Source organism: Zootoca vivipara, chromosome 3, assembly GCF_965207765.1.
Source record: "Zootoca vivipara chromosome 3, rZooViv2.hap1.1, whole genome shotgun sequence".
Taxonomy (NCBI): Eukaryota; Metazoa; Chordata; class Lepidosauria; order Squamata; family Lacertidae; genus Zootoca; species Zootoca vivipara.
The window spans coordinates 50,982,415-51,006,347 of NC_142586.1; the positions used below are offsets into that span (position 1 = coordinate 50,982,415).

At 40.9% G+C, this 23,933-nt stretch overlaps 1 protein-coding gene across 3 annotated transcripts in view; it reads left to right on the forward strand.

Annotated features, from left to right (window-relative positions):
- Positions 1-15,260, forward strand: part of DSE (dermatan sulfate epimerase) — a 29,318-nt gene extending 14,058 nt beyond the window's left edge. For all 3 annotated transcript variants that reach the window (XM_035109124.3, XM_035109123.3, XM_035109127.2), the window contains 4 exons: positions 7,481-7,734; positions 8,951-9,190; positions 10,035-10,242; positions 11,769-15,260. In XM_035109124.3, the coding sequence (XP_034965015.2) occupies positions 7,481-7,734; positions 8,951-9,190; positions 10,035-10,242; positions 11,769-13,536 (2,470 nt within the window). In that variant the 3' untranslated portion in view covers positions 13,537-15,260. The remainder of the gene's footprint in view (positions 1-7,480; positions 7,735-8,950; positions 9,191-10,034; positions 10,243-11,768) is intronic.
- Positions 15,261-23,933: the final 8,673 nt, after the last annotated feature.

The window sequence follows — 23,933 nt, forward strand, 5'->3', positions numbered from 1 at the left end:
GCAGTTTGCATTCTTTCCTGCAGTCTTTTCAACTGTTTTAATACTGCCATTCATTGCTTTCTCACTTAAGTGCCTAACAAGTGTTAAAATTATCTCCTACTTACTTCCATATCATTTGGTATGCTGTTCTTAATTACATCCTAGAAAAATCATATTTGCAGTCAAATGAGCCACAGGCAAATTCTTGCTCATATTCTGTTTTTTTTCTGGAAACTCACATTTTAGTTGGATAGTTAAAGACATTTTGTATTCTCTTTTATATATATATATAATCTATTTTTATTAATTTTCCAATTAAAACACGATTATATCACATTCATTATTTCAAATTATACAAATACATATCAATTAAACCGAATATTATGCCAAATCATATACTATTTTCTGGAGTTCCCATGCTTCAAAAATTTGGGGATTCCTCGCACCCGTCTACTGCCGTCTTTTTCTAAAGTCCAAATCTTCACTCAAAATCCAAAATAATCCCGATCATTCCCCACCAGTCACTAAAATATTTTCTTCTTTCATCCGATTTTTTCACAGCTGCTGAAATAAGTATCAAACGAGAGTTCACATGCACAATATACTGGGCTCCATCACTGGTACCTGCAGGTAGACCTGAGAGCATAGCTGCCAAGTTATCCCTTTTTTAAAGGGATTTTCCCTTATGCTGAATAGGCTTCCTCGCGAGAAAAGGGAAATCTTGGCAGCTATGCCTGAGAGAGATCCCAACCTGAAGCCCTGGAGAGCTGCTGCCAATCAGGGTAAACATTACTGAGCTAAGAGTGTTTATGAAATTAATCTAATCTCAAAATCCGTAACTCAGGTTACACTTTTAAAGACACACCCTCTAAGAAGTGAGATATCTGCTCTGTTATAAGTTTTGATTTAATTTTTGTATCATTAATGGTTCAGAGAGCAGCAAAAACTTTTCATGGTGAACACTTACTCCAGATTGTCACAAATGGAGGAGGACCACAGTAATTCCTGCTACTGATATAGTAGCTTGCACGTTACAACGCTGAATGGACCCAGTTATGCAAGCCATTCAACAAGTATGACGAGTGGAAGCCTGAGGAAATGTTAGCATTAGCATGATGGGTGGAATGGGAGGAGAGGTCGCATACAAGCGTGAATATTGCAGATAGAACCTAATTACCCGACCTCTCGCTTGATTTCAAGTTTTCCCATGTCTATAGCATTCACCTGTAACAAAATAGCCTCCCAACTCTAGATCCAGCTTATTGGGCCGTTTGAAGACTTTTACTGAAAAGTGTGAAAGTAACCATTGTTTTCTTTTTACAGTGTCTAGGCTGAATTGCCTGCACTGTAAAGCATCTCATTGCTTTAAGGAATGTTTTGTTTCCTGTGCTTGGAATGCAGCTTGAAATCCTATCTTGTGCTTGTTTATCTTGCATTTGAACTTGGTTAAGAAGAAGAAGTTTGGTATATACTTTCACTCTAAGTGCCTCGTTGGCTGCCTCTTTCAAAATAGAGATAATGCAGTAGATTGCATTTTCTCCTGTGCCACATCTTACAGCTCTGTATTGTCAGTTAAAGTATTTTGTATTGTATTTGTCCGTAGAGATTGTGGCTTTTTAAGACCAGGACATGTTGTTTTATGACTATGATGATGATTTTTCAGAGAATGCTGCTGAGGAATGGGGAGCCTCAGTCCCAGGGGCAAAATTATGCCCTCCAGGCTCTTCATCTGACTCCTCCCATGCAACACCTCCTTCCCAAGCCATGCCCCCTCTCTCCAGGCCACGCCCCTCATCTGCCCTGCTCCATACGCTCCCCAAGTGCTTTTTGCCTGGCTGGAATGTGTCCTTGAACCATAATGATGCCTCTGCATGGACAGACAGACATGCAGAAACATTGACTTATAAGTGGCTGGATTTCAGCCACTGTACGGGTTTAAGAGTAACATCTGTTGCCCCACCCACTTTTGCTTCTGACCCCACCCATCATTGGCATATAGCCCCATCATGCCACATGGCCATGAGGAAATGCAGTTCTTGGGCTCAATAAGGTTCCCCACTCCTGCTTAATTATGATGATACCAGTGTCATAACAGTGGAAGAGAAAGAAAGGAAAAGTCAACCAAGAATGAATGTGAGCAAAAGGGTGCAATCCTAAACACATTAATAAACCCCATTAAACACATTAGGATTTGCCTCTGGATAAATGTACGTAGGATTTCAAGAATACGCTTTATTTCAGTGGAAGATGAGAATTAGAGAAGCAAGCCAAAGGCTTCTGTGGAAGAGTTGTGCAGTATTTTCAGCAGAGCTTAGAACAGAGTGAGAGATGAGCACTTGGAAAGGAGGAGCAACATGGACACAAACACACAGTTCTCCCCTAATTGTTCCCACCTACTTTGATGGGTGGTCCCATAAAGCAATTGGGAATGGCCACAGACAATAAATAATTAGAAATCCCACCAGAAAGTGCAAATAGGAAAGCTGGCATGATTGACCTGAGGATTTTATGTTGCACAAGGCCTGATCAAAAATATCACCTTTATAAGATCCTGCTGCAACCTACTAGATTCAAAAGTAAGCACAGGTTAAATGTCTTCTGTAGGAAAGTTGTCCATCCCACATGCTAGGAACTCAGAGAAGTTGTTTCCTTTTCTTATGAATGTGCTAGCATAACCCCACTGATTTCAAACGCTGGCTCCCTCGGCCTATAGAGCAAGATGAGCACACAACCCCAGAGTCATCTGTGACTGGACCTAATGGTCAGGGGTACCTTTACCTTTGTAACCACTATAGTATTTGAAATATTTATAAATAATCCATTAAAAATAAATATAAATAAATCCATTAGCGGACTAGGTAAAAGAGAAGATAAGGGAAACTATATTCTCAAAATGATAAGATTAAGAAATTTGTTTAAAAAGATGGGAGCAGTGATTCTAAAAATTAATTTATGCCTCTCTTTTATTAAGTTTAATGTAATAACTTTAACAGGTTGTACATTTTAACTGGCTGTAAACAGAGCTCCTATCCCTAAATGATTTATACATCATCCTGGCATTTGCTATATGACATTTCTACAAAATATCATGGAAATATTATTATATCACATGCTTGGAAGCACTGAAAGATAAACATTTTATGAATAGTTTGCTGTCAGGCGACTCCCTAGGAGGAAAATATTGGCAGATGTTGCCTGTTGTGTATTGATATTTTTCCATACATTTTAAAGCCTGTTCAAGAACTCAGTGACATAATTTGAGTCTGATGCAAGGCCATATTTGAACTTTCACTTAAAGAAATTCAAAGGAGCTCTCTATAACTTTCATTGTATTGCAGCTAGTAAACCACTCTTTTATAAGCTATGGTTGGCATGTACTATTTGTTTTGCTGCACCATTGGTGGAATTCAAGTTCCCTACGCCACAGTGCAGATGGGTTGATTTGAAAGAGCCATTTCACACTGTACTTGGGCTTGTATCTGTTATTCAGAACTGCATCATTGTTTTCTGTTAAAAATGCATAAAGTGAGAAAAGCATCCCTAAGCATGCATTGGGTATGTGCCTAGAAGCTGTAGCCATTCAGAGTTCCTTGGTGTGTATCTCTGAATGTTTGAATATGCATCTGCCCTTCATAAATTATATATTTACTGTGGAAGAAAAGACCAGTATGGCCCTATTTGGTAATTGCCAAGGTATTTCAGAAGAGAGAGGCTGTTGGCAGTAGAACTTCTGCTTTCCACGTAGAAAGCCTCTGGTTCAATCCCTGGCATGTCCAGGTGGAGGGGGGGGAGAGAATGCCCCCAGTTCAAAACCATGGAGAGCTGCTGATAGTCAGTGTAGATAGATGGACCCATGGCCAGACTTTGGAATGTACTTTCTGAAGTTCTTAAAAAACCAGGCCAAAACGAGTGCTTAAAAAACCAAAAGCTTTATTGCTAAGATCAGCCAAGAACATCTGCACTCACATAGCTGCCTCAATTCTAGACCTTCTGTGGTTAGCAAGTAAAACTCCTCATCACTTGGTTACTGTAAAAAGCAACACTTGACTGGAGTTGTGAACCACCCCACTTCCAACTAGAAGAGTGCTGCTACCTTAAATTTTTTAGCCACATGCCGTCATCTCTGATTTAATGTTTTTAAGTATGATAACTGCAATCAACCCCCTCTCCATCTTCTCTTGTTCTTTATTGAAGTCAGTGAAATTGCACCAGGATAAATAAGTTGTAGATCTGTATTATGTTACCAGATAGTGAGTGAATAACATTTTTTCAACTGTGTAGGCTTCTAGTGTGGTTTTGAAAGTACATACTGTAGTGCCTCTTCTCAGTGGGTTGTACTATCCAACTTAGGTTATACTCAAATACAGTAAGTCCATTAGTAATAATGGATGTAAGTTAGTCACGTCAATTTCAGTAGGTCTGTTTTGAGTGTAATTGGATTTAATCCAGCTTTAATGAAAGTTAACATTGGTAGCAATTGTTTAGATTTTGTTTTCAGAGCTTGAATTTATTCTTAGCTAATCCCCCCATTAAGTACTCTAGAAAAGTTCTAATCTCCTTCCTTCAAAAGATTAAAGGAAAGTTTAGCATTATACTGATACATGATGCAACAATAAATTTAAAAGATTCCATTCTTTGTCTTTCAAGGCAAGCCTGTAAGTTGGTACAGTATATTGAGTCAAAGCAAGGTTTCTGATACTTGCATAGTTATCTACTTGTATATCACCAGTGTATGATAATACTTTTCAAAACAAGAATTATTTAAATCCAATACAGTCTCTCTCTCTCCCCTACCTCCTACCCTGTTATTCCTGAAGAGGAGTTTTTTGCTCTTTTGCTTCTGTTTTTACACTTGTGAAACTTTTGCGTAAGTTCTTCTTTTTATAAAATCACTGATTTTCTTCCCCACCACAAAATTGAATTATTTCCTCTAATGAAGAATCTCTGTGTTTGAAACACACTGAGAAACATAGAGATGAACTAGTCAATAATTTGTTCTTATGTCCTTTGGTTTTTCCTTTAATTCTATTCTTCGAAAAGCTGGCCATACCCAGCCAGTACCTTTGTGAAAGGTTTTAGAATGATTGCCAGTTTCAGGGTCTGTCCGGGCCAATTTTTAAGGTCACTTTTTTATTTCATTTCACTATTGAACCTTGATGTCTCTGCAGGAATATTCATGTATTTCAGATTCAGTTGTGGAGTCTCCTCAGCTGCAAATTGGAAGAACATGTTTCTCCTTAACTGGATTTGGGGAAGAAGTGCATATATTTGATCAAAACACAGCAGAGTCACTGCTAAAATGTACGTCTGGGCACATCCTATTAGTAGGAAATGATTTTTTAAAAGCCAATCAGAATGCATCATTTGGATTGGTTCAGACAATCCAAAAGAACTTCCACAGCACACATGTGCTAATCTTTTAACATGCCACAAGACTTGTTTTTTGCTGCAACAGGCTAGAAATGGTTTCATATAGCAGATGTTTCATGACCTTCAGGGAAGTAAGATAAATTTGGGATACAAAACATACCTTTGAATGAATGCATTGTGGCTTTTGTTCAACAGATAAATCTTTACAAACATCTGGCCTAGCCTAAAATATGCCTGACTTCAGGCTGCTGGCAGCTAGTGTTACTTTGATATGTTTCGGGCAAAGGTTGGCTAGTCAGTCTTGGACCCAGTCCATCGGAGACTGCCACTAGAAACTGAGCTAATGGCTGGCAGATTTCTGAAGACCCATGTTGCCAAAATGACTCACCAGACACATAGGTAGCATCTCCATATGGGATGCTGTAAGCCTGGTGTTTAGATATTCTGACAGAAGATATTCAGGAGTTGTATAAACCAGAAGAGGTTCTGCAAAGAAAACTATTAATTTCCAACAAACAAAATTCAAACTGAAGTCTGTCTTCCTGCATTTCATAGTTTTTCTTTGGACTCAAGCTGGTGATTCATTTATCTAAAGTGGAAACATGTGCAGATAAGGTTTGCTTATGGTAAGGGTCATCTATTTCTATGTGTTATTGGCTGAGGGAGCCGGTGTACGGTTTCCAGGTCATGAGGTCAGTATGACAAAGCCGCTTCTAGTGAACCAGAGCAGCACGTGGAAACGCCGTTTACCTTCCTGCTGTAGCAGTACCTATTTATCTACTAGCACTTTGACGTGCTTTTGAACTGCTAGGTTGGCAGGAGCTGGGACCGAGCAACAGGAGCTCACCCCGTCATGCGGATTTGAACCGCCAACCTTCTGATCGGCAAGCCCTAGGCTCTGTGGTTTAACCCACAGTGCCACCCACGTCCCCAGGCCAACACTAGTTAAGTATTGAAAATATAATTTTCCAAGCACTTTTTTTCATTCTTAAAGGAAATGTCTACTTTGTATATTGCTAAGGACGGTGGTACCAAAGCTGCTTTTCCACATTACAAAAGCAGCTTAACACAAACCAAAACTGCATCCCAGTTTTATTGAACAGAATGAAATTTCTCCCATTTGTGGCTTGCATGTGTCTATCAAATCCTCATCTTTACTTTCTGCCTCTGTAGGGCCGCAGTTTTGGCAAAATCAAAGTACAGAAAATAAGCAATTAATGCCACACTAAATGCAGAGTTTATTGGGGATAACTTGGTGAGGTTTTAAATATTTGCCCCTCGATAAACATGGGATAGCTCTGGGCAGCCATTCATTAAAAATGTGGAACAGTTCCATGTTTAGCTAGAGGTAGCTACCATGGGCTGCTTTTTGAGCCATTGCCTTTTGTGAAGTAAACTGCAAGGGAATAGCAGTGTAAATTCAGAGTGTGGCAGGCAGACAGATACTGACATGAAGGTCCAGTGATATTTAATATGTTCAAAATTTAATCCAATATTAAATGTTCAAAGTTCATTTGAGTTTCTGCATTTAGAGAAGCCTTTGTGGGAGGAGGGGGGAGGGGAACCACCCAAAAACTTTCTCAGTAGATGTAATGTTTTGGTAAGGCTGTGCTTAGCACTGTTCCTTTCAGCTTTATTCCAGTGATCCCATAGTACATTTTTTAAGGCAAATAAATGACTCCACAGTGTGAATGTGTAAATAGGTCCTTTTAAATCACCAATGGTCTGGCAGAATCAGTGGTTTGCTGTGGTATTTTTCAAAAGCTAGAGTGTTAAAAAGGTTTGTGTAGGTATAACATTTTTGCATTTTATAAAGAATCAGTATGTTACACAGCTCATATAAAGACACTGTAATACTTTTATTGCTTTTTACTACTATAAACGTTGTAGATTTTAAAGTGTCCACCTAATATATAAAGGAAACTTGTAAACGTTCAGCCATTTATGGGCAGCATTTTCTCTAGGGCTCAGTCACCTCCATCCCACAAACACACACAGATTTTGCATAATTTCTACCATCTTAAGTAGCCGGCAGAGCAATTCAACCCCCTGTCGGCACAGGGATCCAGCCATATGGATAATACCGTGTGACCAAAATGAATAGAGTTGACCCTTTTCTTGTCTTCCACAGGCTGGTGAAGGATGCACCGTGGGATGAGGTCCCTCTCGCTCACTCTTTGGTTGGATTTGCCACTGCTTATGATTTCTTGTACAACTATCTTAGCAAGTCCCAGCAGGAAAGATTTCTTGAGGTGATTGCCAATGCCTCAGGATACATGTATGAAGCATCATATAGGCGTGGATGGGGATTCCAGTACCTGCACAACCACCAGCCAACCAACTGCGTGGCCTTGCTGGCAGGAAGCCTAGTTCTAATGAATCAAGGTATGTGCTGAACAATGAGAGAGTCATTTTTTAAAAGCATGATTGAATCAGTAGCATTTTCTAGTTGTGAATGAAAGTTTCAGAAGTTGATACAGTTGCTTGATAATCAACAGCTAGTGCAACCAACTGGAAAGGGTACGTTGGGACCTGCCACAAGTAGGCAGAGCACAGCTGCCCTCCACTTAAATTGATTTACAGCGCAGTAATAACTCACTTCTCAGTTACTGAAATCATCTGGGTTTACTGCCAGGTAGCCATGATTAGGATTGCAGCTTTAGTTTATTTTCAGGACATCGCCTTGAAAAGTGTTACAGAATAAGCTACGGTAGCTGCTTGTTACTCTTTCTTCTTCAGAATGCATTTGCAAGTAATGTCCTGTATGTTTTGTGAAACAGTTTGAATGGGAAGGATATACGTAACATATGATATAATAGAGGGGGGGATTTATCTCTGTCCATATATTCCACACCCTGCAAAACTGTATAAACCTCCTTTATCATTTGCCTATTTTTCTAAATTAAAAAGTCCCAGCTGATTTAGCCTTTCTTTGTTGGGAAGGGTTTCAACCCCTTGATCAATTTGGTCATCTTTTTCTACGGGTTTCTGGTTGTTTTTGAGTTGGGTAGACCAGAATTATACATAGAATTATACATAGTATGATTCCATGAAATCCAGCCACATTAAATATTGATTCCCTTCCCTCCCTTAATCAACCCTAGCATGGATTTTGCCTTTTTCTCCACTGATCCACACTGAGTTGCATCTTCCTTGAGCTATCCACCATAAACCCATGACCTTTTGTTTAGTGAGTCAGTCACTGACAACTGCTGGTCATTGGCCAGGCATGATCACTTGGCAGAAAACTTGGGCAACACATGTTATCAAAGGCTTGTCTCCTATATATGGATCCAGCTTAAAACACCTCAGCAAGTAACTGCTGCATGGAGCACAAGCAGCCAACTCACATAAGTAGGAAGATGGATCATGCCCCTGGCCTTCGCTTGAGGTTTTGGAATAATTCATTTTTAACGAATGCTGAGATTCAAGGGAAGCTGAATTCTTTGCCACTTTCAGTTTGGATATTTTCATAGAATACTTTCCATCCTGGTTATAAACTAGTACATACGTGTAAAAAAAATTAATATCTGTGTTAAAACAATGACATTTTCTAGATTGTATCTCTATTGGATATAATATTCTCAATATTACCTTCCAGGTTATCTTCAGGAAGCATACCTGTGGACTAAGCAAGTCCTTGCAATCATGGAAAAGTCTATAGTTCTGCTTCAGGAAGTGACAGATGGATCTCTCTATGAAGGAGTAGCTTATGGCAGCTACACCACCAGATCCCTTTTCCAATACATGTTCCTTGTTCAAAGGCACTTCAACATTAACCACTTTAATCACCCCTGGCTTAAAGAACATTTTGCTTTTATGTACAGGACGGTTCTCCCAGGTAAGCAGCTCAAAACAGCTTCAGAATAAATGACCAATGGGTCTTTAGATAAAGCTCCAAGTTGTGAGATTCTTGTGTACAGTGGCAGGCTACATGCCAGTATCAAACAGTAGCCCCTCCTGACAGGAGATAAGTGCTGCTGGAGCTGAGCAGCACCAACCAGCTGTCAAGTGATATACACAGTGCAATCACACCTAAACATCTATTACTGCACACAGAGGATTCTCTGGATCAAAGTGATCCAGAATATTTGGGTTGGATTCAAAAGTGCATTTTTTTTAAATGCAGAAAGCACTTTCTGCTTTTCTTGCCCATTTGCCCATTCAGCTCTGAACTTGCCACCAACTTGCCTCTCTACCCCCTGGTAACTAGCAGTGCTGCTGCTGCTGCTGCTGCTGGGAGGCTATAACCCCACCAGGCAAGGCGTTCCTGCTGAAAAGGGAGTTAATATTGCAGTATGGATCTTCCTGCTGCAACTAAACTATAAAGTTGGAACCACAATTTATTAAACCAGACAAACCATCCTTATTAGAATGCCTGCTACAACACAAATATTCTCATGTGTGTACAAATAACTGAGGCAATGCCACTTCACAACTTTATACTTCAGCAAGATGTTAGGTTTGAGAATAACAAAAAAAGGGGTGTCTGTTGAAACTCTTTTCTAAAATTTATTGCATGCTAGATAAAACATTATTCAAGAGCATAGTTAGAATCCTGGCAATCTTTAATTCCCAAGGACTCCCTCTGACTTCAGCAGGACACTCCCATCTCTGTACTAAAATATGCAGTGTTGAGTAATGTGCTTGCATGGATACATGTCTGTTTTTACTTTTCCTCAAAGGATTCCAAAGGACAGTTGCTATTGCAGATTCCAACTACAATTGGTTTTATGGACCAGAGAGCCAGTTGGTGTTCCTGGACAAGTTCGTTATGCGCAATGGTAGTGGAAATTGGTTGGCTGATCAGATAAGGAGGAACCGAGTGCTTGAAGGCCCAGGGACACCATCCAAAGGACAGCGCTGGTGCACGCTTCACACTGAATTTCTCTGGTACGAAACAAACAAATCCTAATGCAGAGAGACTTTTGAGGGTCCTCTGCCAATGTATGTAGGAATATTGTACTCTGTTCGTGTGCCACCTTGGACAAAAACTGACTCTGGCATGGAATTCACATCCTTATGAACTTGGAATAAATTTTGAAATTATGAAAGCAGTAGTGGCGCTGTGGGTTAAACCACAGAGCCTAGGGCTTGCTGATCAGAAGGTCGGTGGTTCGAATCCCTGTGACGGGGTGAGCGCTCGTTGCTCGATCCCTGCTCCTGCCAACCTAGCAGTTCGAAAGCACGTCAAAGTGCAAGTAGATAAATAGGTCCTGCTCCGGCGGGAAGGTAAACGGTGTTTCCGTGTGCTGCTCTGGTTCGCCGGAAGCGGCTTTGTCATGCTGGCCACATGACCTGGAAGCTGTACGCCAGCTCCCTCGGCCAATAACGCGAGATGAGCGCCGCAACCCCAGAGTCTGTCACGACTGGACCTAATGGTCAGGAGTCCCCTTTAATGAAAACTGAAGAAAAAATTGGCAGTAATTTTGGGCAAACCTCAGCCCCAACCTGCCCCCTGCCCCTGCAAAAATAATAATAATAATCAACTTATGGCACAGAAGAAGCCTTGTGGGGTCTGCCATTGGCTGGAAATTAGACTCCTGAGTATGTACAAAATTATCTTTTACTGTCAGAGCACAGAGGTTTGTAGGTATTATATGCCTTCCATCTCAGCTCAGGAAACAGAGACGACTACAAACCCCGTGATCCCCAGCACAAAATGATGTTCATGAATATACATAGGAGCATCATTTCTATCCAAGGATAGATCCAGCAAGGCTTCTCCTTTGTTTAGTGAGTCTTCCTTACTGTGGGATACCTCCTCCTCATTCTTAGAAGTAGGTTTGTTTGTTTGTTTTATTAACTTTGGAAAGTGGGAGTCCTGGCTTGGTGGGCTAGATTGGGGGGACAAATTCCATTTTGAGCAAGATACACATTTAAAGGGGTCTAAATGGTGGAGTCTCCTTCTTTGGAGGTCTTTAAGCAGAGGCTTGACAGGCATATGTCAAGAATGCTTTGATGGTGTTTCCTGCTAGGCAGGGGGTTGGACTGGATGTCCCTTGTGGTCTCTTCCAACTCTATGATTCTATGATTCTAAACCTGCCTTGAAATGGAGAAATGGGAAGTTCACAAATTCTTATTTAGCCCCATTCCCTGTGTCAAGGACTGGAGCTTTTCATAACTGCTCTGAATCTTCCCTCATCTGAAATTTTGCCGTCCCTACTTTATCACCCTAGTTGTTTGCAGATATTCTAGATCATGCGAGTTTCTGTAGTGTAAGATACTACAATTCCTGCCTATGGATAAGGAAAACCTGCATATGAGGACAGTATGCTTCAGTAAGGATGGTTAAAGAATGGAATATTGTTACCTATTAATATTTAACTAATTAAGAATGACTTGATATCTGAGAAAATCAAAAGAGATGAATAATTAATGTCAATTATTGTCATTTTTTTATTTTTGTTTTTGGAAAGGTATGATGCAAGTCTGGGTTTAGTACCTCCGCCAGACTATGGCGTTCCAAAACTGCATTATTTTGAGGACTGGGGAGTTGTAACATATGGAAGTGCACTGCCAGCCGAAGTCAACAGACCTTTCCTCTCCTTCAAATCAGGAAAACTGGGAGGACGTGCAATATATGATATTGTTCACCGAAATAAATACAAAGACTGGATAAAAGGCTGGAGGAACTTCAATGCTGGCCACGAACACCCAGATCAGAACTCCTTCACTTTTGCCCCCAATGGTGTACCTTTCATAACAGAAGCTCTGTATGGACCAAAATACACATTTTTAAACAATGCACTGATGTTTTCTCCAGCTGTGTCGAAGAGCTGTTTTTACCCATGGGAAGGGCAAGTTACTGAAGACTGCTCATCAAAGTGGTTGAAATATAAACATGACTTGGCTGCAGATTGCCAAGGGAGAGTGGTTGCTGCTATGGAAAGAAGTGGGATCATCTTCATCAGGGGTGAAGGAGTGGGTGCATACAACCCCAAACTAAAACTGAAAAGCCTCCAAAGAAACCTGTTACTTATACACCCCCAGCTCCTCTTGCTAGTGGACCAAATACTTATTGACGATGGTAGCCCCTTGGAGACAGTAGCGAGCTTCTTCCACAATGTGGATGTGCCTTTTGAGGAAACAGTTATTGACGATGTCCATGGGGCCTTCATTAGGCAACGAGATGGAATGTACAAGATGTACTGGATGGATGACACTGGCTACAGTGAAAAAGCTGTCATTGCCTCAAGAATGTATCCCAGAGGCTACCCTTACAATGGGACAAACTATGTGAATGTCACGACTCACCTGCGAGCCCCAGTCACGAGAGCTGTGTACCTCTTTATTGGGCCTTCCATTGAGGTCCAAAGCTTCAGCGTCCATGGGGATTCTCAGCAATTAGATGTCTTCATAACAACCGATGAGCATGCCTATGCCATCTATTTATGGACCAGTGAGGATAAAAGCCGCTCTGTCCTTGCACAAGTTATTGCAGACCGCCATAAAGTTCTGTTCGACCAAGCCTCAACTATTACCAGCCCCCCGGTATCAGAAGTCAGAGACTACATGGGGATAGTAGAAAAGAACATTCAGCATTTCAAGCCTGTCTTCCAGCAGCTAGAGAAACAGATACTTTCCCGTGTGCGGAACACAGACAGCTTCAGAAAGACTGCTGAGCGCCTGCTGCGGTTTTCAGATAAAAGGCAGACGGAGGAGGCAATTGACAGGATATTTGCAATCTCGCAGCAGCAGCAGCAGCAGCAGCAGCAAGGCAAAGCAAAGAAGAACAGAAAGATGGCTAAAGGCTATAAGTACGTTGATGCTGGTCCCGACATTTTTGCACAGATTGAAGTGAATGAAAGAAAAGTTCGGCAGAAGGCGCAGACTTTGGCCCAGAAAGAATTGCCTGTGGATGAAGATGAGGAAATGAAAGATCTTCTTGATTTTGCAGATATTACATATGGGAAACACAAGGACAGTGTGTTATTCAAAGGCCGATCTGGTCTTGCACAGATGCTGGCAACTGCTCGAAGCAGTGCTCCTTCGATGTCAGCATCTTACACCCGCCTCTTCCTCATTCTGAACATTGTTATTTTCTTTGTCATGCTAGCCATGCAACTCACTTGGTTCCAGAAAGCCAAGAGCCTGCATAGCCAAAGATGTCTTTATGCGATCTTGCTAATCGACAGCTGCATATTATTGTGGCTGTATTCCTCTTGTTCTCAGTCACAATGCTAGCAATAAAAACCCCAGTGATTGCTACTTGACCCTTCTGTGATTAGATATGTCTATGCAAAGCATTAAGCCTAATAGGACCAGAATATATTTTGTTCATCTTCTGACACATTCCAGAAACCCTTGTGGGATTATTGATTTATTGTAGAGAAGATAAAGTTAATGGGCATTGGGACACTGAACACATATCTCAAAGTACTACCTACATATGGGTCAAGTTGCGTTTATCCTAAGAATGAATGTTACATGTCCTTGTTCTGAACTCAATACGTGGCATTACATTTCCTTCTTCAATAGAGAAATTATATCTCTCAGATGAGTTGTTCCATAATTTTTGTGAACTGCTTGTGAATTTCCCCAAACTGCTTGTACACACATGCAGCAAGGTTTTTAGCCAAAGGATTTCATCCTTTCTGTCTAGCCAGAGAAAATTATATGAAGGGAGGGTGATGAGAAGTGCTATTGATTATTTGTTGCATCTCACTGCTTACCTGTCTTAAAACGCAGGCACTACTGCATAGCACTTCCTGTCAGTATCACTATCATTTTCTCTCTATCGCCAGTAACAGAAAGTGCTGCTTGCCTTGCCCTCACCTCCAGTCAAGACTATGCAAGATCCTTCTTTCAATCTTTGTAAGCAGAAAGCCAATTTGGGCTAACTAACAGCTCCTGGAGCATCAAGACCCTAAAGTGTATGAATGCTTAAATGGTAAATTATGATGCCATAAGCCAAATGCTGCCATTTGTCCTTTGCCCCATTTATGCTGGTAGGAAAGAGCAGCGAGCTCATGTAATTTAGTCAGTGCAATGCAGAGGCGGCTGGGCCCATAAATAAAACCTCGAATGAGACAACTAATGTATCTTTGCGCTGGCACACACGCTTGCATTTTCATCACTTAACGCCTGCATTTTCATCACTTAACGCCTGCCTAATCGAGGGATGATTCATGTGTTGTAACATACACAACAAGCCATCAATAATTTTGTAAGATCCTCTCAAGTGAAGGCTTGGCCGCTCAGACCTGTGCTTTCTAGACACAAAATTGTGGACGAGCCCTGAGTTTCACTAGTGTCAGTTTGCATAATCTGTTGCCAGTCAGCAAATGTTTCATGATCAAGTAGATGACCCTCATGGCCCCTTCTAACTCTACAATTACATGATTTTATATGAGCCAGAACTTAGCTTTCCTGAAGAAGCCAGGGGAACACATTAGGTAACTGGGGGAAAGGGAACGGGTGCTCATGATGGGTGCTCAGCCCCAGCTACACCAAAGTGCTATCCAGTTGGGAATGTTTGTATTGGGAGTATGGGTGAATTGTATAGGATAATGTACATTTTTGTGGAATTCCTTCTAGGTGGGATTCTAGATGCCATAGACATCTAGTTGACCACTGTGAATAGATCCAGCAAAGTTCTTTTTATGTTCTTAGCAGCCTTTCTGTTGGGAAACTTTCTGAGATTGATTGATTGATGAGGCCCTTGCTCCTCCCAGTTTTTAGGATATCTGCCCTGTATGTATCTAGAAGTTCCTGAAACAAGAAAAGACATTGCTTCTGCAATTAATGAATGTGCCTCTCTTGCATGCAGGAATGGTGGGGATGATATTTAAATCCAAGGCATTTGAAAATGAAGATGAGTTGAGGAAATGGTTTTTATTGTACACATTGAAAAAAAATACAGTAATTTCTCCAAATGCATTTTGCTAAATAAAGAGATTATAAATGTCTGTGGTATCTCAAACTTTTGATTGTTTTTTTTCTTTTGTTGTGCATCCATACAATAAGGAACACCTGATTTCTTATTTTATGCACATTAACCTCACATAATTTGTTGTTCAAGATAGAATAAAACTTCCAACAGCTTTTGCTTTAAAAAAACCCCTGAATTTCTATTTTTTTAAAAAAGACTTCTTTTTTAAAAAAAGTTTTAAAAAATCTCTCATAGCTTTGCAAAACTATTTGAATATATCTGGGGAGGTTTCCCATGAACTATACAATTTGTCTTTCCTCCCATGGTTACCCAATCTCCTTTGCTCTTACTGTTCTCCAGTTTTTGCCCTTGTAAAAATCATTTTTTGACACCTAAGAGTGGATACAAAATAAGTATGCACTAATGCTCCAATCCTGCAGGGGTGGAGGAAGGAGAGAAATCCCAAAGCAGTTCTTCCGCCTTATCCACTTGCCTGCTGGGCTCTGATTTATACAGTACCAGTTCCTGGGTCAATGTAATGTTTTCTTGTGTTTGGGGGTATGTTGGGGCTTGGAAATGCTTTAGATCCAAGCTTCCTCTGGTCCTCTACTAATAGGCACCCTTTTTGGCCCTACCAATGTCTGAGTTCCAACACCAGCAGGGCCAGGGTCATGGAGATTTCTTTAGTCAGGGGAAGAGTTAAACATTGGATCTCTGTCTCTCAGGTCAGAAATTCCTAGTACCATTTGGCCCCTGTGGTGCCCTCCCATGGACCATAGGATTTCAACCTAAACTGAATATACAGTATGCATATTTGTTTAATGTAAACAAATCTGAGCATTTATAAAAAGAATCTTTGGATGGACAGCACTGCTCAGTGTATAAGTTCTGAAGAATCGTTCAACTTGGGTATTATTTTATGAAAAACAAATGACATTTCTTGAGGATATATGAATGATATGTTTAAAACTCTAGAGGGCAATTATGAAGACTTCTGTTGGTGATTGATTTATCAGGTGAGCAGCCATCCATATTGTTAAAATGAGGTCAGTGCATTAGAAAAGGGAGAATAGAAAAGCAGATGTAGATAGGTTGAAAGCAGGAGTTTAAAGAAGGCATGTTGGGAAATACTATTCAAGGATGCCAGCAGATGAAGTTTTATTTTATATTTCAACAGACGTGTAGGATGCTATATGCTGATCACATTCTCTGGTGCTATTTTTGAACTAGTGCACAAACAACATGACTGTGATTCACATCCCACTTCAGCCGTTAATCACAGGACAAAGTTGGCCGTGTCGCGATCTCTCAGCCGTGAGTTCCTACTGTAAATGTGACTATGCAAATAATCACGTACACTGCATACCGGTAGATATTATTTATTGAATTTATACCCTGCCCTTCCTTCTTAAGGATCCCAGGAGATAAGTAAATGAGGTATTGATATTTACTGACTTCAGCTTTAGGGTGGATTTGGGGTAACAAATTAAGGATGGCTCTAAGACTAGCAGCACCTACAGGTGAAACTCAGAAAATTAGAATATCGTCGAAAAGTGCATTTATTTCAGTAATGCAATGTATTATTTTTAATTTTTCTTTTAATTTTTACAAATGCTTTCTTTTGGAAATTCCACAGTAATAAAACAAATAGTTACAATAATACAAAAATGAACCAAAACAAACATCGCTATGAAATTTCATTAATTACATTCCATTTATAATTGACCCACCTAACGACAAATAATTACAATTACTACAAATAAAGGCTTGACATATCTTGCTTTGCATGTCATGCATCTACCTCATATATTGGTTTCACCCTTTAAGTTGCATTACTGAAATAAATGCTCTTTTCATCGATATTCTAATTTTCCAAGTTTCACCTGTAGGTTCTAGATTTTGTGGACAAGTAAGATCTAATAACTTCTAGATTTTGCAGACAAGATATGGGAGCAGATGCTTTTTTCCTTAGGAAATTTGAAAGCTGTTCAATTAACTTCTCTGTTAGTGGAAATATTCAGCATGCCTATTCTTCTAAACTGTGTCAGTAAGGCATTGGAGTATTGGTCTCCTGCACTATGGTAGTGTTTTTTTGCAAGATTCAGCCCTACTTCCACTACATTTGATTTGATTCGAGAAAAGAGGAACTGCAATACTGAGGAACTACAAAACCCAATTTTTCAAGGGAAATATAGAAGTACGGAAAATCAAATGGGAAAGCTGCCTTCTTCTTAAGCAACACCAGTATTCTTTTACCTTTAATTGTTAACAGATGCTCATGTGCAGAAGTACATTTGTGTTAACTGTCAGCCACCCAGCATCATATGTTGAATTGTGCAATGTGACTCTAGCATAAAGTTGAATGGCTCCATCCAGAAATTGGTTCATCAGCCACTTCTGGTTTACAGTTGCCTTAGTGGATGTGTGAAAAAAACTTCTTCAGACAACCTGACTACACAAGAATGGTTGTTTATGTGGATGACGTATCTTGAAACTTATACATTTTCCCTGTGGTCTTTCATAATGCTGACAAAAATGTGGAGACTATACAATCACAATTCATTCCAATCATAGTAGCAGATAAATTCATCCAGAGCTCCAGATGTTTATTGTTATTAATTTATTCAATGTGTATACTGCCCTTCATGCGAAGATTACAGGGTGGTTCACAACATAAAAGTATATATATATATATAAATTTTTTGAAAGGCAATAGAATGTTCATCAGCCCAAGGCCTGGTTGAAGAGAGACATTTCCACCTGTTGCTTAAAGATATGTAATGAAGGCATCAAGCAAGCTCCCCTAGGGAGGGCATTCTACAAACAGGGGGGGGGGTCACTGCAAAAAAGGACCATCCAGGCATCTTTTGGAGGAGGCACATGAAGGAGAGCTTCAGGTGTTTATCACAGGGTGTAGGTCAGTTCATATGGAGGTACTGTGGTCCTAAGCTGTTTATGACATTGGATGAGTGCATCCAATACATATTTATAGCAGTGCAACCCCAACTCTTTGTGGGGCCAGAGGAAGTGTCCTGAGGCTCAGCTCTGCCTGGCTTTGTCAGCCTCCTCTGTTGGTTGAGCTGCAGTGTAGAGGAGGAATCCAATGCAGCCACTCCAATGGTGGGTTGAAGTAGCTAGTGGAGACCCTGGAAACCGGGCTGGGCTGACACAGGATTTAGCAGCTCCTGGGTGGACTCTGCTACTGTCAGGCAAATGGTGGCGGGTCTGATCTGGGACTCTGCTGTACTAGCCAGGGAGCTGGCACAGTGTAGGGGCATTTTTCCTGCCCCCACCTGGCACAAATGCTGGGGCTGTGGGTGCATCACTGCGTGCACTACTTCATCAAGCCACACCGGTGCCAGTCAGAATTTAGGATTGCAGCCTTGATTATTAACCACCTTCCACTTTTTACTGTTACTCTAATGTCTACTGTGAGGTGGGCCACTTCACCCTGTAGAAATCACATTAATAATAGGTTTTCCCTTATTTGGATTGCCCAAAGCTCAGAATCAACTCATTACTGAAACATCAATACTTTAAGGATACACCCACTACATTAGATTTGATTCGAGAAAAGAATGCAGAGTGTGTTTGGGCCACATAGGAAACTTATGGATATGCTACGGTAATTTTACAGCTTGCCAGTGTGCACGAGAGAAATACTTCCATTTCATAGTGCAATAAAACTTGTTGATCACAGATGCTCTTATAAGTCAATGTTTTCATAAGAGGTTTCATAACTTGGTATCTGCTAATTTAAAAAAGCTGGCAAGGAACAGGCAGGAATAAATGCAGCTTATTCTAAAAGGAGTCCAACATGGGTCACAGAATGCAAATGTGTGTGAAAATGCAGATCATTCACAAGCATCAGATCTGGGCCTGCCCTTTCACACTCCAACTCAATGTGAAGGGTTCATTTTATTTTGGCCTCAGCCCTTGTGTTGTATTGAAACATAACTGGTAAATCTGATGAGTTCTTATAGTTCTATATGTGGAAATAAGGCCACAACAACTGGCCTTGAATGAATAATTGGCACCGCCCATGAACATTCTGTCCATTTTCTTAAGTCCTTTTTTAAAAAAAATAATAATAAATAGTAAGCGTAGTGACTAAGATTTTGTTCTGCACACACACAGATGTGTGTATGCATTATGTGAAATGGATGCAGAGGTGTGTAGTAATGTCTAGTCACTCTTTAGTTCCTTTGACAAACTGAAGCTTCCTGGTTAAGTTGTCTTCTCCCTAAAAGTTTACTTTGGAAAATATCAGCTCCTTTTGGAATGGGCCAATTAACTGCTGTTAATTTCCTTCTGCTTGGTCAATGTCAATGTTGTTGTTCCCCCCCCAGGAAAGCCCCAGCTTTTTCTTTCATGTAACTAAACATTACGAATACAAACTTGCGTATTCTAAACTTGTCAGGAAAGAGCGGCTGACAACATGGCAATTCTGAATGCTTCGTTCCAAAAGCAGGGTGGAGACTTTTCCATTCATGTATTAAATACCACCGGAGACACTTTCAGATTTTCCTTCCATAGCTTTATGACACACATGAAATGGTTTGTTTAACTTGTTAATCAGAACCTTGCTGTTCAACCAAAGAGGGGTGCAATTAAAGCAGGGGGTAGTAACCCTGAGGATCTCTGGAAGTTGCTGGACTACAACTCCCATCATTGCTGATAATTGGCCATGCTGATGTGGCTGATGGGATATGGAGTTCAACAACATCTGGATGGCTGCAGGTCTCACCCTCTACCCCAGGCACCCCCAAATTTCGGCCCTCCAGATGTTTTGGACTACAATTCCCATCTTCCCTGACCACTGGTCCTGTTAGCTAGGGATCATGGGAGTTGTAGGCCAAAACATCTGGAGGGCCGCAGTTTGGGGATGCCTGCTCTACCCCACCCTGTAAATTAAAGGAAGGCACTGTAGCCAATGGTAGGGCCACATGCTTTTCATGCAGAAGATCCCAGTTCAATCTCCAGCCTCTGAAGACAGGGTCACCACAGCGAGTTCAGATGTACCAGGTCCCATAGCCAGGAGGGGCCTCAGGTATCAGCTTTCAGTTTTTTAATTAAAAAAAGACTCTAGTCCTTCAAAAAAGAAAGTTATGAAGCAACTTCCTTACCCTTTCAGTTGAGATGAGTCAACCTGGCTGCTCCCAGCTCTCAGTGCCAATGCATGAAGTCAGAGAGATCAAGTGTGCACATTGTGGCGACCTGGAAGTGGCCAGAAAAGGGGGCAGAACAGGGACAGAGGAGGCTTATCCGTGCTTTGACACAAGCAGGGGTCAGGATTGTAACCCCTGTGCAACTTGTTTATTGCTTGTGCTGGACTCAGAAAACCCTGTTGGCACCACTTTCTGAAGGGCACCAAATTGACCTTGCTTTGGGAAACATGTATCCAATGCTTTGGTGCCTTTGCACCAAACTCAGACTAGTGACGTTAGTGCCCAGGAGCAGCCAAAGTTTGTCCGAGGTTCTCCCGCCCAAAACTAGGTCCCACATCACAATCCAGGGAAAGCGTCCAGTTCAGATTTGATTCCATGGTTCTGAGAAGAGGAAATAAGAACGCAGGTGGCTCGACAGTTGATGACTTGCTGCTGAACGAGCAACCAGCCTTTGCTGAAAGTTCTGCCAATGTCTGTGGGGCTTGATGTGTGGTTTAATACTTGCTTTGATGTTGCAGTCATGAAGTGAAAATATAAAAGTGTCATCAAGGATATTGAGTGTGAGCAAAATTCTTCAGCTGACTCAGATCAAAGTTCTGGCATTTCCCTACCACTCAACATGCTGTCTCCAGGTGCTGCATCTTTCAGTATCGTGGCTGGGGGTGGGGAGAGAGAGGAGGGAGGAAACCAATGGTCCGTGTTTTATATAGTTAGTTAGCATTTGCTTTGCATCATCACTGCCAGTCTCTCCTTGTGTTATCATGTGCCTAATGCACATTTTTCAACCTGTTTCATCATTGCCAAGGCCGTGGCACACAGGCGCCACCTAGCGGAATGCTTAATAATAGTTGGTCTCTAAGGTGCTACTGGAAGGAATTTTTAAAAAATAGTAAAAAAGTTAGTTTCAACCCCAGTCACTACTTCCTCTTTTGTCAGTCCCCACGCAAACAGGAAATCTCAACACTTGATTCTTCTGAGCGGACTGATTTGTATTTTTTCTGCAATCCTCTTTCCTGTTGAATGAGCATAATTTTTACCATATGTATCTTGCCACTCCCCAAAGTCAGGGTAGCCAGTAGTTGCTGGAAACATTAAAATAACAGCAGATATGAAAGGTAATGGCTTCAACTAAGTTTTGCTGCATGATCAACGGCCCAGGCACTGCTTGGAGGAGGGAATAAAAGAGGATGGGGAATGGGAAACAGCCGGAAAAGGTGGTGGTGGTTTGCATTTGTTTCTACTTGTGTGTGGGGGGGGGAGAACCCTTTAATGAACAGGTTTTCAAAAAGGCAAATATGTTCCTGTGGCCATGTTCTATAAGTATTTGTGGACCTGCTGTTCAAATATCTTATAGGAAATTTACTATATTTTGTGCCAATTTTGGTAGCTTTCAGTAGCTCAAAGCCAGGATAGACCTCCAGATGCTGAACACCCAACTTCCATTAGCCCTAGCCAGAACAGCCAATGTGTGGGATAACCTTCATATAACCAACACACTTAAGTCTAATTAACACACAAAGGGGTTAGCTGGTCACTCCCTCTCAGCTTGGGAGGAAGGTAATCAAGCCTATTGTCCTCTCCCAGTCTACCTGAGAAGCTGAGTGAAGAGGTTTTTTTTTTTTGCTGGTTGCTGCAGCTCAGACCGCATGGCTCTTAACAAGCCAATCTTGCGTTCCTTTGCCAATAATTTAGGAACTTTCACCACTGTAATAAAGCCAAGTTTTACTAGTTACGTTTTCTGAGTGCATAGCTGCCAAGTTATCCCTTTTTATTTTTATTTTTAAACATACTTTTTATTAATTTTACAAAATACAAAAAAAAGAAAAAAACGGTACATACATAAACACCTTTTCCACCTCCTTCCTACCCACCCACATGGGTCCTCCCCTGCCACAGAAGTATCCCATGTATGTGAACAGTCAGAGATGGTCCATTTTATGCTTGGATTTCTGTCCTCCTCCCCCTCCCCTGACCCCAAAGCCCCCCCCTGCCACCAGGGAGCTCCAGCAAACCAGGGCAGTACGCAGGAGGCCATCCATCCAACCATCTATTGTCATACCAAAAAAAGAGAAAAATAGAAATAGGAAAAAAGAGAAAAAAGAAAGGGCAAAAAAAGAGAAAAAAACAATACAAAACAGAAAAATTTTTCTTACATTCATAATTGTAAAACCATATTTTGTGGGCTTCCCCTCCCCCCCCTTCCCCGGTTTTCATCCCTTTTTTATCATCTGCAACAGTTTCTTACTTTATAAAAATACACCTTTGTAACTTATACAACTTATAAATCAATTGTTAACATTTTCATCTAATATTCAAATCACTGAAAAATCAAACTCCCATTTTATCTTCCCGTGCCTAATTTTTTCTCCCTCTATAAGCCTCCATATTTTCACATTTTCCAAAATCCATTCACTTTTAAAACTATAACTATTCTCAATTTAACCTTACATCCCCGATTACCGGCTCCACCCCCCCCAATCCAGCAAATTCCATAATCAGCAGACCAGTTATAAACCTGTTGATCCATCCTTATAATCACAACATCACTTTCCCTTCACCCCACCCCCTGTTTACAGTCTTTTGCCATCCAGGCCACCATACAGGACCCCTGAATTTCTTCTCTTCTCTGCATATTTTTTCCTTCTTCCCTGTGGGCGTTCTGGAGTTCCAATAATACCAATCGTGCCCCCCTCAAAGGCAGGGCACTCCATCCAACTTTTTGTAGAGTAAAGTCATCATTTTTTTCATGGTGTGCTTCATTTTGTGTTAAATCATCACAGTCCTCATCTTCATCTTTTCCTTCCAAATCACAGTCACCATCATTGTCATTCTCACATTCATCTTTTTCAGTGTCAAAAGCTTCATCTTCTAAAAAATCATATTCTGCCATCACCATCTGAAATTTTTGCTGTAACTCTTGCCGTCGTGTCTCCTCTTGACATAGCTCTATTCTTGTTTCCCACATTAAGGTCAAAACAGACCGCTGGAACTCAGGGGAACACTTTTTTGTTGACATAATTCAATCCTGCCAAGGTCAAAACTTGTCACGTGGGGTGGAATATGATCACAGTTTATTTTCTCGACTCCATTTTAACAAGCTGGCTGCATTCTTCAAGTCTTATTAACAATAAAGTTCGAACTCACATTTCACAAACATTTAAACCAAAAAAGAAATTCCACAAAGTCCAGAAATACAAAGTGAAATAAAAATTGACTTATAAATCCTAATCAACTCACTGGGTTGTCTGGGCTGCCGGCTCCCGAGGAAAAGGAAGGTTTTTCTTAGCCTTTACCTCTTGCTGCAGGGCAGTCATAAACCACAGTCTCTCTCCCCTTTCACCCTGCATCAAAGGGGAGATTCTCTTTGATGCCTTTGAGGGATCCTTTTGAATTGCAAATCTTCTGTTTACGTCTTCGGGTTTCTATTTACTGTCTCTTTTGTTGCCGTGGGGGGGGGTGGCTTCCTCTTTTCTCCCCTCTCTCCCAGATCCAAATTGTTTTATAATCCAAATCGTGAGGTTACTTACAGTCTTTTCCAATCG